The 14968-nt window shown below is 37.4% G+C and overlaps 1 protein-coding gene across 1 annotated transcript; it reads left to right on the top strand.

Moving 5' to 3' along the window:
- The first annotated feature begins 5696 nt into the window (after positions 1-5696).
- Positions 5697-9466, top strand: s100v2 (S100 calcium binding protein V2). Its single transcript, NM_001080161.2, is given in 3 exon segments — positions 5697-5810; positions 7426-7557; positions 8759-9466. Coding segments are annotated over 3 exon segments (303 nt in total). The 5' UTR covers positions 5697-5798; the 3' UTR covers positions 8918-9466.
- The last annotated feature ends 5502 nt before the right edge of the window (positions 9467-14968 follow it).

Raw genomic sequence — 14968 nt, 5'->3', positions numbered from 1 at the left:
AATTACCAGTCTGACTGAATTGCAGGACCTCAGCACACTACACTGAGCTTTAATAAAACCTAAAATATTAGTTACTGAATTTGAAAGCCTGAAAGAAAGAAAAATCTTCATCAAAATCCAAACATAGATCTAAATCTAGATTTTATTTTTCAGTAATTTTGAGTAACCCTTATGCAGCAAAGATAACAGAGTAAGATGATATTTTATAGGCCAAAAAAACAACATTTCATTTTATTTTAATAGTCCACTTTGCAAATTGTCAAATAACAGTCCTTACGGTATAGGGGAGAGCGGGGCACAAATATCCATTATTATACAATTAATTTATTTGCATTATTAGCATTAAAAAAAATTCTATTAAAAACTTTTTTTATTTAAAAATGTTTCCAACAATATCCAAAAATTGAAAATTATTTTGTTTGTTTACTTGGTGTTACAAATAACCCCCCTGTGTCATGTTTTCCCTTAAAACCGGCTAGCTGTCATTGTGTCTCTTACATCTTACAATATGGTTCCATCTTTTAGACTAGAAGATGGTAATCACAACAATATGAGATTTTACTTACATACTTTTGCAAAAAAAAAAAAATATATATATATATATATATATATATATATATATATATGTTGAAGAATTATTAGCCCCCCTGAATTTTTAGACCGCTTGTTTATTTTTCCCCCAATTTCTGTTAAATGGAGAGCAGATTTTTTTTATCACATTTCTAAACATAATAGTTTTAATAACTAATTTCTAATACCTGATTTATTTGATCTTTGCCATTATGACAGTAAATAATATTTTACTAGATATTTTTCCAGACACTTCTATACAGCTTAAAGTGACATTTAAAGGCTTAACTAGGTTAATTAGTTTAACTATATAGTTATATATATATATATATATATATATATATATATATATATATATATATATATATATATATATATATATATACTATAATAAAAAACTTTTATGCTGCAAAAAATGGTATTGTCAATGGTATTTATCATCCAAACTTTTTTTTAATAATTGGCAGGAAGACGTCTGTTGACACTGTGGTGAAAACCTCAGAAGCATGCCATGCTATGAGCAAATACCTTAAAACTCTGTTACATTTTACCCCGCACTCCTTTATTAGTTGATTGTCTGCTTATTACACTCTGAAAATATTTTAAAGCTGTTTTAACCGAACTATATACAAATATGGACAAACCCTACCATTGACAAATGTAACCCGCTCATTGAGTTTGTCCATATTTGACCAAAAGTTGGGTTAAAACAACATAGAGTGTATCTGCTAGCACTTTATTTTGATGGACCCCCATTAGACATTTCACAATAATATATATTTTTAACTATTTGTTATGCTTGTGTTGTTTTACTTTAAAGTCTTTGTGAACTGGAAATTTCTGTTGCTATTGCTGCTATTATCAGTATGTCGTATTTCCAACTGAAACTAATATTATTGAGTAGGGGTGGGGCTTTTATTTTTGTGCTCCTCCTTGGAACTGTTGAAGGCGTGTGGCTAAGAATATTTCACCCAATCCATTAAGCTGACATCATTATAGAAGGGCTGCTATTCCAGAGTGAAGCACATGGTTAGATTTTGATAAAAGATTAACAGAACTTTTTTTTTTTTTGTCAGTGGATGAACTTGTACTTAATTATTCATATTAAAGACTCACAAAGTTTTCTAGTAAAATAAACATTTAAATTTAGATTTCATCCCAACTTTATATTAGATTATCATGAGGCCCCTTGTTGAATCTGCTATATATTTTTCTGGACAATCAAAGCTCTTTACACAATGGGAGAAATCTCATCCATCATCGTTATGCAGCATCCACCTGGATGACGCGATGGCAGCCATATTGCGCCAGACCACACTCCACACACCAGCTGACTGGTGGAGAGGAGACAGAGGGATGAAGCCAATAATGGTATAGGGCTGGTTGGGAGGCCTTGATAAACAGAGGCCAGTGGGCTGATTTGGCCAGGTAACCGGGGTTAAGCCTCCACTCTTTTACTAAGGAAATCCTGGGGTTTTTAACAACTACAGAGTCTCAGAACCTCGGTTTAACGTCTCATCCGAATAAGCGCTCACTGAGCAGTTTAGCGTCACTATACTGGGGCATTGGGACCCACACAGACCACAGGCTGGGCACCCCCTGCTGGTCTCACTAACACCCAGCAACCTAGCTTTCCCATGTGGTCTCCCGTCCAGTTACTGACCGGGCGCAGCTCTGCTTTGCTGGGTGACCATGTGAGAGTTGCGGAGAGCTAGCTGACAAGTTAAGTAAAAAAAAATTCTCAAAATTATTTTAAAGTGCTTGTGTGTGTGTGTGTGTGTGTGTGTGTGTGTGTGTGTATGTGTGGGTGTGTGAAACTGATACTGTATGTGGCCAAGTATGGTGCCCAGTACTGCATTTAATCTATGTGAACACAAAATCAGAGCAGTGGGCAGCCTTATTCCCCTCACCTAATCCTAGATGTTGAGAGTACTGGTTATTAACTCCCACCACCTACAATCTCTGTACCAGGTGCCAGGGCTCGAGCCTGCATTATTACTGATACACAAACAAACCACCAAAACACATTTTAAGAAGTTTGAAATATTGTAATAATTGTTTTTAATTGACCTTTTGTAATTTACTAAAATGTACAGAAAATTCAGTTTTGTGTGATTCGCGTTCAACCTTTGAAAAATTTAATAATTTTGACAGTCTGAAACTATCTGTTAGTAATTTCAGTCATACTTTCTGTACAAATGTAATCTGTAAGTTTATGATGTCTCCACCAACATATATTAACTTTAGCTCTCAAACATTAAGGCCTGGAAGAGGTTGTTGAGCTGGAATGTTGAGAAGAAGTTGTTTTCCGCTCAGCAAGAGCAAATCAAATCTTACTTTTTACATTCAAATGCTGAAGACTCAGGCTCAAAACTGCACTGTTAAATTGTAATCCAGATACAGATTTTTTTGGTTTCTGATACAAACTGTAAGTGGTAGACCAGGGGTGCACAAACTTTTCTTATGAAGTGCCAAAAACCAAACTTTATTGAGGCTAGTGGGCAAAATTTATTTAATAATATTTAAAAATAACTATAAAACATTGCTTTATATTAAGTAATATGGTATAATATATATATATATATATATATATATATATATATATATATATATATATATATATATATATATATATATATATATACACATTTTATAATGAACTTATTACTATAAAAATAAAAACAATCTCAACTATAATAGTTACACTGTTTTTTTGTATTGATTTGCTCGCCCATGTCTCCTGTATAGCCCTCTTTTTGTCGACAGTATTTACATTTTAAAACTCAGATTCATTAACATTTAATTGAAACATTTAATTTCAGTTTGGCTCAGTGACAGGGCCGGCGCGTCTATAGAGGCGACCTAGGCGGCCTTCTAGGGCGGCATCCGCGATACCTACTTTGGCCCACGTGGTCTACTTTGGGCATCTCTGTGGTAGACCAATCTGACTAATCAGAGTAAACTCTAAAAAATGTGGGTTTTTCAGAGGTCAGTTTTTACACTCAGGGGGAAAAAAAACGGTTTTATAAACTATATCAAAAATGTATGTAAAAATAGATTTTATGTAAAAGTTTACAACTTTTTAAAAGTTAATAATATCATTAAGACACCAATATGGGGATAAACTGGGTGAGTGCAATGAGAAAAGCATTGTTTTTTATCGTAAAACAAATACATATTTAGGATTGTAAAAAATTGCATTATAAGGACTCTTTGATTCATATCACTAATACTGCATTTAGTACAACACCTCTCTGCAGGTGGATGATGACACATACTCATGAGCAAATACTTACGCTGAACACTGGAGCATGTGTAATCCATGCATCACTACTGCACAAGTGTGAACATGAGTCTGTTCGTACAATGCACATTTGTTCTCTTTGTAAATATGTTACATTTTAGACCGCAGGTAAAACAGGCAGTTTGCAAATGGCAGTTTGCCATCTAAAAAAACTGCATGGTATGTGAAGAATGTAGACTTGAACTGAGCTGAAATTAACATCTACAATGAAAAACACGGCTGTTTGTGCTTACACTGAAAATTAAACAAATGTGACAATGTGTGTTGCAAGAAAGAGAAAAGAAAAAGATATATGCCTCAACTAAATATGGGTCTAAGCCATGAAAGTTTAAAAAATAACTAACCAGTATCAACATGCACTAAATACAACTGACATCACTTTAAAAGACAGAAACAAAAGGGCTTTTGTTTTCACTTATGAAATGAAGTACATTTAATTGTATTGAATTTGCACTACTTTTAAAAATGATATAATTAGAGATAAAACTTTGAATGAAACAAAAGGCTCCTGCACTATACTTAATAAGAGTTCACTTTCACAAAGAGTGCTTTAAATTATTGTCAAATTAAAATTTTTACTTTAAAGTAAGTATATTTTAAAACATTGTTTTAATAAAAGTGTTCTTTTGAAGTTAATGTGTCAGTTCATTCAGCTGTACAGTTTTACCATATTTTAAACACAACAGATCTGTGCTCTGAACATCTGAAATATTGATATTATTCTGCTTGCGTAAATTCATCAGTTACTCAAACCTCAATGTCCATTACCTTTTTGCACAAGAGGGTGGAGCAATCGTTTAAAGATGCTGACACATTGCTCAGTTTGTTATTTGTAAATCTGCATGCTTATACACACACCTCTACATTGCTGTCCTGTCCTATACGCTGTAGTAAATCACCCCTGTAATGTTGTCAAAGGAGTGTCAAGTCTCGTAATCCCATTGTACCCACCCAAAAGCTGAGCATGCCCTTGCCTGTGAATTGCAAGAAGAATTGAAAAGAAAAAAAAATCAAGCAGAGGAAATCTGGAGCGTAAAAAGACAGTGGATTTTGATCTGCAAATGACACGCCTTGCTTAATGGAACTGATTAAATACTAACAGCTTCTATCTTCTTAAAAGATTAAACCAAATCAAAAATAAAAGCCACTTCAATTTTTCAATAATTACATTTCAAGCTATTCAGAACTAGGGGCCTGTTGTTGAGCAAAATAATTTTTATCCTAAAAGCTTCCAGATGTGTTCCCGACGGAGCAGAGGCGTCTGTTTGCCAATAGTTTTCATCCATCAAAAAAAAAGTGTCATATATACGGAAACCTGGTTTTCCAGAGTTTTTCCAGAGTGTTAAACTTGATCGTCTCCACCCGTTAGATTTACTGTCCGAAAGCATCAAATTACAAGACATTTATTCCCATAGAACAGTGGTTCTCAAACTGTGGTACGTGTACCACTAGTGGTACGCAGGCTTCCTTCTAGTGGTACGCGGAGGAATGAAATATGTCATGTACATGCTACACACATTTCAAAATTTATCAAAAATGATGTATATAATATGCCATTTATGACATATAGCCTATATTTCTGAGGCAATCTGCCACTTTTTTTAACTGTGCAGAGTTGTAGCTGCTTTACTGGGCCTACTACGCTATTGTATTTCAATACTGCTCATTTTGGTGGTACTTGGAGAGACAATTCTTTTCTGAGGTGGTATTTGATGAAAAAAGTTTGAGAACCACTGCCATAGAAGTCACTGAGAAGGAAGGTGGGTTTAGTTTTGTTTTCTCTCTGCCCGAGTGGGAGGATTCAGGATGCCAGCCAAGATGTGACAGAAGCTATGGGAAGCTGAGAGTGTGAAGTATATCGAGTACAACACGACGGCAAGAGTAAAGTTTTCTAGAGCCAAGAAAATATAACAAACCAAATCAAATGGCGACTCAGGTATGTGGTGTTCAGTATATTGTATATATTATTGTTCGTTTGTTACAGATTAGTTTTAGGCGTTTAGTTTATGTGTGTTTTATGTAAGCTGATCCTCGTCAGTTTGGAAGCGGACTGCGCCTCTTAAACTTGGCGTTTGCCTGTCAGTCTCGGTAATCTTCCACATTTGACCTAAACGGTGTCCAGAAATGTATTATGTTGTTGTCAAAGGCACCGAAATAGTTTCTTTAACAGTTGTTTAAGTTTTTGGTTAGAGTTCGCGCTATGTTTACCTGTTACACGAGATAACTTGCCACTGACGCAACCATTTGTTTGATTGATTTCTTTTACCGCTGTGATATTATTTATTTCTATTTCTAGACCCAAGTGTCTTGTTTTGTATTGATTTAAAGTAATCTAACTCTTAAAGACGCATATGCGTTCTTTGACACATCATGCACCGAATCTTCATGTTTTAACTCAGGAACGCTTTCTGTGTTGCTGATGGCTAACAAAGAATCTCAGAAATACGGCCAGATAATTCAAGCCATATGAGCTAAAACTTTCTGTGCCTTTCTGAACGCTCGTAGTTTTATCTATGCAAACGACACGACTGTGAGTCAAAATCGACAGCGAACTGACTGCGGTACCACCCCCATGACTTATGATACCCCCCAAAAATGCTGTCGATCTAAACAGGCAGCTCAGTGGGTTTTGACATGCTGCCATTGTGTAGAAATGGAAAGCACGGGGAATCAATCAGGCAGGGGCAAGACGAAGATTTTTTATGTTAATTAGGAAAAGTATGCAGAAAGTTTCTGAATTAGTCTGTATAAGTTAGATATGTATTTGTTAGGCCTTATGTAGACAGGAACATTAATGCAGCCTATCATTTCCACATTATAAAGTAAAGTCAAAGCTATGAAATCCTAAACTTTTGTCTGAACAAAGCAGCAAAATGGTTTCTGTCTGTGTGCTTATGTACACAGAGGGGCGGGCTGTGTTGGGCCTGATATGCAGGTATTTCAGGTACTATCCTGAATAATTCTGCGAAAGTTTGCAGTTTAAATAAACACAGTTTACAGAGTCCATTGATATGATGTTTAGTCTTGGAGAAGTGAGTAACAAAAAACAAGGGCATTTTATTGTTCCTGTCAGAATGTTCACTGAGTAGTCTAAACCTGAATTAATAATTTTCAAATACTTTAATATTCATAGCACTGTAAGTGAAAAGGCTTTCCATTTGAATTTTGATAGAGCTTAAGCCACAAAGATTGTTTTAAAAGAACCAAACACTTATTCTTAAAACTTAAACCATTTGGTTTTAGCCCAGGGGTGTCAAACTCAATTCCTGGAGAGCCGAAGCCCTGCACAGTTTAGTTCCAACCCTGCTCCAACACACTTACCTGTAGGTTTCAAACAAGCCTGAAGGACTCAATTAGTTTGATCAGGTGTGTTTAATTAGGGTTGGAACTAAACTGTGCAGAGCTGCGGCCCTTTTGGAACGGAGTTTGACACTTGTGTTTTAGCCCAAACTCTTTAATAGCATTTTCTGTACCACCACCTACATTCTTCTATTTATCTAAAGTATATGTCTCCATCTGATTGAATTATCTGTACTCTCTTATTTTACCAGTATTCTGACCTTGAGAAGGCCATTAACACCCTGGTCACAAACTTCCATGCTGCTTCTAAGGATAACCAGCCTACGCTGAAGGCAGATGAGTTCAAGAACCTTCTCTCCTCACAGCTGCCAACTTTGATCAAGGTAAAAACCCATGATGCCATTCTAGAAGATAAGAATGACTCAGTACTGCTATTACTCATTTCCGGTATAAGCATTAAGCACTGTTGTCTTTACAGTAAAACAGATAATGGGAGAATATGGTACAGTAAAGATTACACTAACACAGTATTTCGCTGTATTGTGTAAATAGTGTTTTAGAATACAAAGTATAAACTGCAGCTGTCATAAAGTTAACGTTTTGCATTGTTTTAGAGAGATGTGTTACTCTGGTGGTGTTTTGACCTTGTGTAGAAAACACAGTGCTCTGTCTTTGTTTTTATTGGCCCCATATACTGGAAAAGCCAGTTCTAAATAACTTTAAGCCAAAGTGCAAGTTTTAATTACTATTACATTGTATGTGGGATTATTTTAATTAAATAGCATAAATTGGCAGGTATTTTATAAACAGTCATAAACAGAACTGTGTTCGATTTGCTGTAACATTCACACCATATTTAAAACAGAAAAGATCTTGTAGCCACAACTGCCCCCTAAATCATATTTGTTCTAAAGTTTTTTTTAGAAAATAACTTGTGTAAGGGTTTATTTGGTTGGTATATTGAAAAATGTTTCCCAGGGTTTGTTGCCTTGGATAGAGGCGTGGGCTGATTACACAGATCAGTTTAAACTCAGGTTGAGCCAGCGACAGACACTGGGTGTGGCTCCATTCAGGGAGCAAAATGGTGGTGTTGCTCTGCAAGATAGTTTCTCCTGCAATCCAACTAACTATGCTCTTCAGCTGCAGTCAGTATCAGGTCATGTTGTGACAGGCTTTTTACAGCTTGAGAGAGAACATAGATTTTGTATTTGTTTTAGTTGAACGATGAACAGTATCATATGAACAGTACTTCAGAGATTATTCAGTGCTGATGCACGTATACTCACAGATCATGTTTTCACATTTGCAACCAAAAAGAGAAATACTGGTCGACTGACTGTACATATTTAGAGAGAAAATAATATGATTATGAAAGTTTTTTTATGTTTAATAATGTAGATTTACAATATTTAATGGTTTTAACTGAAAGTTGGGTGTGTTAGTATTGACTTATTACTGAGCCAAACAGACCAACCACTGCCCACTTGAGGGAGACAAAGTGCCACTTTTCACATACAAACTTGGAAAAAGAAAAAAAGATGATACATGATCACCATTGACATTTCCTACTTTCTTTCCCCCTAGTCGGAACAAGTTGGTGAAGTGATGAAGCAAATGGGAGTGAAAGATGGGGAAGGCATCAGCTTCAAAAACTTCTGGGGCCTGATTCAGAATTTGGCCACAACCCAGCATGGTCTGCTGAGCCACGAGAAGCTGTCTAAATGCACCTGCCTTTTACTATGAGCCGCCTGCGTCAACTGCATCTGCCACTACGATCTGGGCTCTCTGCATTTCTCCAGTACCACTCATCTTCTAACAATACTCTAACTTTACTTCCTAACCAGTTAAATAATGTCAACATAAACACTATTTGTACTTTGACATGTCTTAACATAATAATTTAGTATTTAAAAAAAATACAATATTTACTTTTTAAGAACTACAGTAATCATCTCTCTTCCAATCAAGTAAACCTTAATGTGCATACAAGTTAAACTTACTACTTCTTATACCACAACCGAACTGGAGTTTTCATTTGTTACTGGAGTTACATCTTCCCACACAATGCATTTAACTTGAATGTGTTTTTTTTTCCAGCCTTGTTATATAAAAGTGTACACACTACATTTAAACTAACTGGCATAATAGTTTATGATATGTGTATTTTAAAACACAGATATGTACTTAGTGGTTTTAGCGGACAACTACTAAAAATCATTTATTTATATTTTTTGATACTGTTTTATGGCTAAAATCAATAAAACCATGACTTATTGTTTAATAAAATTCACATCAAACAAGTCTCTTGTTGATATTTTATTATTAAATGTATTAATGTTTATATAAGCTTTACGGTGAGTTTTATTTTCTTAATAAAAAGCTGACACTGTGCATCTGCAACAATATTGGAAGTTGTTTTGCCTAAAGAAAAAAAGTTGATCTGGTCTTCTAATAGATATTAAATGTCTTAAGATCTGCACTCAATAAGGGTACATGCTAATATATCAATACATTTGATTTGTTCTCATGAGAACTTTGTGTTTGCCACAAAGTTTTAGCCACACAAAAGTCGATCAAGATACCTTGCATTGTATATTTTGTTGCATTAAAACATTCCTTGCACACTCATCTACTGAGGTTATTCAAATAGAGAATTCCTTTTTGAAGCACTTGCAAAACCTTAATTTAAGTCACTCCTAATGTAAATTGCCTCAATTTGCATTAAGACAGTTAGTAGGTGAACAGATCAGTTTTCTTAATTCATTACTGTGCCCAAATTGCGAGTTTTTTTTCTTACTAACACTTTTTTTGTCTTCATCAAAACTTTTTTTTTTTTTTTTTTTAATTAAACCCACACAATCTACATGTTGGTCTGTGAACACTTGTCAATTTTTTTTTAAAAGCATGTCTTTTGCGTGCTTTGAAAAATATCCATATGGTGTTGGGCCTACTTTTCCAGCCAATACATCACCAATTCATCTTGAGAATGACAGATACAAGTCCTGCACAGTCGCCAGAGTGATGCTGGTGGAGGAAAATGTTTCGGCCCGCCGAATACCTTGAGCAAAAGAGGGCCAGCTGGGCCTTCGGGGCGGAGTGAAAGGAGAGGCGGACTTTGCCTGAGTCTGTTAAAGATGGCATGCCGTCATTACACTGGTTTACTGATCGCACACGAGTACATGCGGCAAACAAGCAAATAATAAGGGAAAGAACATATAGCTGGTCAGTTTAATGGTATTCCACAAGACACCTTATAGGCTAGGGGTCTTTTTGCTTTTGATCACCCTTATGTTTCCCTTTTAAGGCTGTTGCATAAAATAATAAAATAGTTTTATTTATAAGTGACTTTTCTTTGCTGCATCCTCCTTGATGTTTCAGTAACGCAATAACAATAATCTTTACACCATATTAAGGACACAGCAGCCAGTAGTTTATCGAGAGTTTTTGTCAAGTTTAAAAAGTGTGTTTGTGCGTGATACGTGCGCATTGTGAGACCTGTGTTCGCTTGTATATCAAAAACATGCTTTATACCAACAAATACTTTATAAATGTTAATTACTAACCTTTCTATAAACATAATTTGATTATAATTTATAATTTAAATAAAAAATATCTACAATAATAAGGAACATGGTTACTTACTGAGGAATTAACGTAAAGCAATACCCCATAAGGAAAGGTCGAATAAATAAACAGTGTGAGGAGAGATCCATTATAGTGCACAGTCACAAGTCTAAACAAGTTCTGCCCACGCATGCGCGAGGCAGGCAGTTCTGTACAATTACGTAATTTATCAGCTTAAAGACTTTTTTCCGATTTAGACATCGGATCGATAACGGTAATCTTGAAAATAGCATTTATTGGCCGATAATGATATGGTCGCCAATATATCGTGCAACCCTACTTTTGGGTACACTTTGACAGTGGAAATGGCCATAAAAGTGTACTGAACCGTTCTATACCACTCAGTGGAAACGGGTCATTTGATAGCCAACTCTAAGTGTCCAGAGTCAGTACCCAGCCTCCCTTTCCTGCCTATCTTCTATTTCCAGTCAGTTCCTCTGTACCACTTCCATTGGTTCCAGTCTGGTTCTACTTCTATTATTTACTTTATTTGCTCAGTTCGTTGCCTGTCATCATTTGCTGATGAAGTTGTTTGTGCTACATTGTGACTTTCTAAGAGTTCTTCTTGGCTTTATTATTAAAGGACTGATTAATGCCAATGTAAAATCTTAAAATTTTCATGATTAAATCTTTCCTAAGAAATTTGCTGAACAAGGTTGCTTGAGAATACTTTTATAAGACTTAATTTGTGTTTGGCTCAAAGTTTAAACACATTGATCAAAACCAAGCCCACACATTGACCATCATGCTTAATGCATATTATATCCTTGTATTTTTTAAACGCTTTGCACACTTGTCCATTGAGTTTAGATCTAAAGAACTCTTGCAAAAACTGATCTGTCTTTGCATTTAGACAGCCAGCTAAGGAGACAGGCCAATACAATGTTTTCTCAGCATGTGCAAGAGCATTTACAGTAACAACATGCTTTTTTTTCTTTGGTATGTAAAAACCATCTCACAGAATGTGTACAGTATGTTTGTTTTTGAACACTTTTTTTGTGCAAATTGCCTTAAATTACATTTAGACAGTTACAGATTAGTTTGCTCAATTCATGACTGTGCCCAAATTGCAAGTTGTTTTTCTTCACACTCTTTTCTTCCTAACACTTTTTTGTCTTCATCAAAATGTTCTGTCAAATCAAACCCACATAATTTACATGCTGGTCTGTAAACAATTGTCTTAACACTTCTGTATGGCATAGGGCCTCATTTTGCAGCCAACACGGCATCAATTAAACTTGGAAATGACAGAAACAAGTCTTGCACAGGGGCCTAAGGGATTTTGAGCCATTCTTCTTGCAGAATATTGGCCTTGTCACTATGTGATGCTGGACTCTCTCCTTCAAAACACGCCAAAGTGACTCAGTAATACTTACATTTATTGACTGTGCAGGCCTTAGGAAATGGCTTTTTACTTTATGCAGCGAATGCCCTTCCAGTTGCAACCCAACACCCATGTACTCTTGCATTTACACTCATATACTACAGCCAATTCAGCTCATTCAAATCACCTATACCGTATGTCTTTGGACTGTGGGGGAAACCAGAGCACCTGGAGGAAACCCACGTGAACACAGGAAGAACATGCAAACTCCACACAGAAACGCCAACTGAACCAGCTGGGGCTCAAACCAGTGACATTCTTGCTGTGAGGCGATTGTGCTACCCACATGTGCCACCGTGATTTGCTAACTTCACTTTCATGTCCATCAAACCACTCTATCACCAGTACTGTGTATTGATACATTATCATTTTGATACACGGCACTGCCTTCAGGATACAATGTTTGAACCATTGGGTGCACATGATACTCTAGAATGGTTCAATAGTCTTTGGCAGTGACACACCCATCTAGCACAAGTATTGGGCCTAGGCAAAGCTGTCAACTGATCACCACCTGGTGGTGAATTGGATCTGCTGACAGGGGGAAGGCCTAAACTTATTGTGAGGGTCCTCTGGGAATGTCTGGCTGAACCTCAAGTCAAAGGGATTTTCAAGAGGAGCTTTGACCAGATTCTGAGGGAGGCTGGAGACATTAAGACGAGGGGTCCATGTTCGTTGACTCCATTGTTGATGTGGCCATGAGGAGCTGTGGCTGTACTGCCTGTGGTGCCTTTTGAGGTGGCAATCAACAAACCTGGTGGTGGACACTGGAAGTAGGGCCGTTAAGCTGAAGAAGGAGTCCTACAGGGCTTAGTTGGCTTGTAGGACTCCAGAGGCAGCTGATGGAAGCCTGGGAGGAGTTTAGGGAGACCATGGAGGAAGATTAGACTGGGGATGCTGTCGGATGGTGGAAGGAATACTTAGAGGATCTCCTCAACCCTGATGACATGTCTTTCATTAAGGAAGCAAAGACTTTGGAAGAAGGGCTAGACTCAGCCATCACCCAAGCTGAGGTCACTGATGTAGTTTGCAAGCTGGCAAACACTGGCAAAGCAGCGAGGGTGAATGAGAAACACCCTATGTATCTCAGGTCTCTGGATATTGTGGGGGTGTCTTGGCTGACACGTCACTACAATATCGCATGGAATTCAGGGACAGTACCTCTGGATTGGGCAACTGGGGTGGTGGTTCCCATTTTAAAAAAGCGGGACCAGAGGGTGTTCCAACTACAGGGGGGTCACACTCTTCAGCCTCCCTGGGAAAGTCTATGGCCCCGTTTACACTAGTGCGTTTTAGTTTTAAAACGGCGTTTTAGAATGAAAACGATCCGCGTCCACACTAGCGTTTTACCCAGCGTTTCAGAACTTCTCTCCGTCCACACCAAAACGCTGAAAACGCACATCACGTGACCACACAGACACTCTCTGGCAAGCGCTGCAGCTCATCTACCCAGATGAGAGCTCTGCTAGTCGGACTTCTCATCAAGCATCTACCGCTGGATCTAATATCTCACTATATTTATTAAACGGGATATTTCATTAATCTTGTTGTCTTTATCTAACGACATATTCCCTGACTTTGGTCATTAGAATCTTACTTTTTCTCAGGTAACGTGTTTTGGCTGAGCGCAAAAGATAAGTTAATGATTGATGAAACCACGTAGCCTATTATGTATATTGACTGATCGCTTGCCTTTATTTCCTATAATGTAAAAACTTATTGTATGTTATACTTTTATAATGGCCATTATTGATTATTAAAACGGATATTCAGCAAAAGAGAGGCTGTGTTTCGTATTTTCACTGAAATTGAAAGGGGGCAGTTGTTATCGGCTCCGTTTTGTTATAAATATCCACACAGTGAAGATGACGCTCATGCAGCACGACACCTCAACATGTCTGCTGTCTGTTTAGTTGTTAATATTAAAATAAAAATAGGCAGTTCCTTAAATCATGTATACAATTTATTGTTGAGAAAGTGAAACAACGTAGCCAGGGTGATGTGAATGAAGTTATAAAGTACACTGTTCCCTGTGAAGATTGACGCGTGTCCTCGGTATGTTTTCCATATCAAACTGAGAAGAAGAGACTGCTGCCTTGATCAAACATGCGAAGTCTGAACTTACACGGAGAAGATTCAGGACTGAACTGTGTGTGAGGCTACTTAATATTCAGGAAAAGCCCCAATCAGAGAGGTGAATGTCTGCAGCCCCGCCTCCGTTTTCAGATGTCTCCGTTTTCCATCATCCACACTGAGACGGAGCAGCAGCGTTTCAGAATGAAAACGGCCTCTCCAGCGTTTTCGAAACGCTCCGTTTTCGGCGCTCGAGAACTCCGGCGTAGTGTGGACGGTTGGCGTAACCGTAGCAAAACTTATGCGTTTTCAAACTAAAACGCATTAGTGTAAACGGGGCCTATGTCAGGGTAATAGAAAGGAGGATCTTGCCAATGGTTGAACCTAGGATCCAGGAGGAACAATGCAGTTTTCGCTCAGGTGGTACACTGGATCAGCTTTATAGCCTTACCATGGTGCTCGAGGGTTCATGAGAGTATGCCCAACCAGTCCACATGTAGAACTTCAGTGGGGCTTCTCTTTGTCTCCATTTCTGTTCATAATTTTCATCGACAGAATTTTTATGTGCAGCCTAGGGCCAGAGCCGGTCTTGTTCAGGGACCACAGGATTTTATTTGTTATTTGCAGATGATGTTGTTCTGTTGGCTTCATCGGACAAGCATCTTCCGCATGCACTGGGGCAGTTTGCTGCTGAGTGTGACGTGGCTGGGATG

The sequence above is a fragment of the Danio rerio genome, chromosome 19, assembly GCF_052040795.2.
Source record: "Danio rerio strain M-AB ecotype USA chromosome 19, GRCz13ab, whole genome shotgun sequence".
NCBI lineage: Eukaryota > Metazoa > Chordata > Actinopteri > Cypriniformes > Danionidae > Danio > Danio rerio.
Note: the sequence above shows the minus strand (reverse complement) of the source record. Positions and strands in the feature narration are given on the sequence as shown.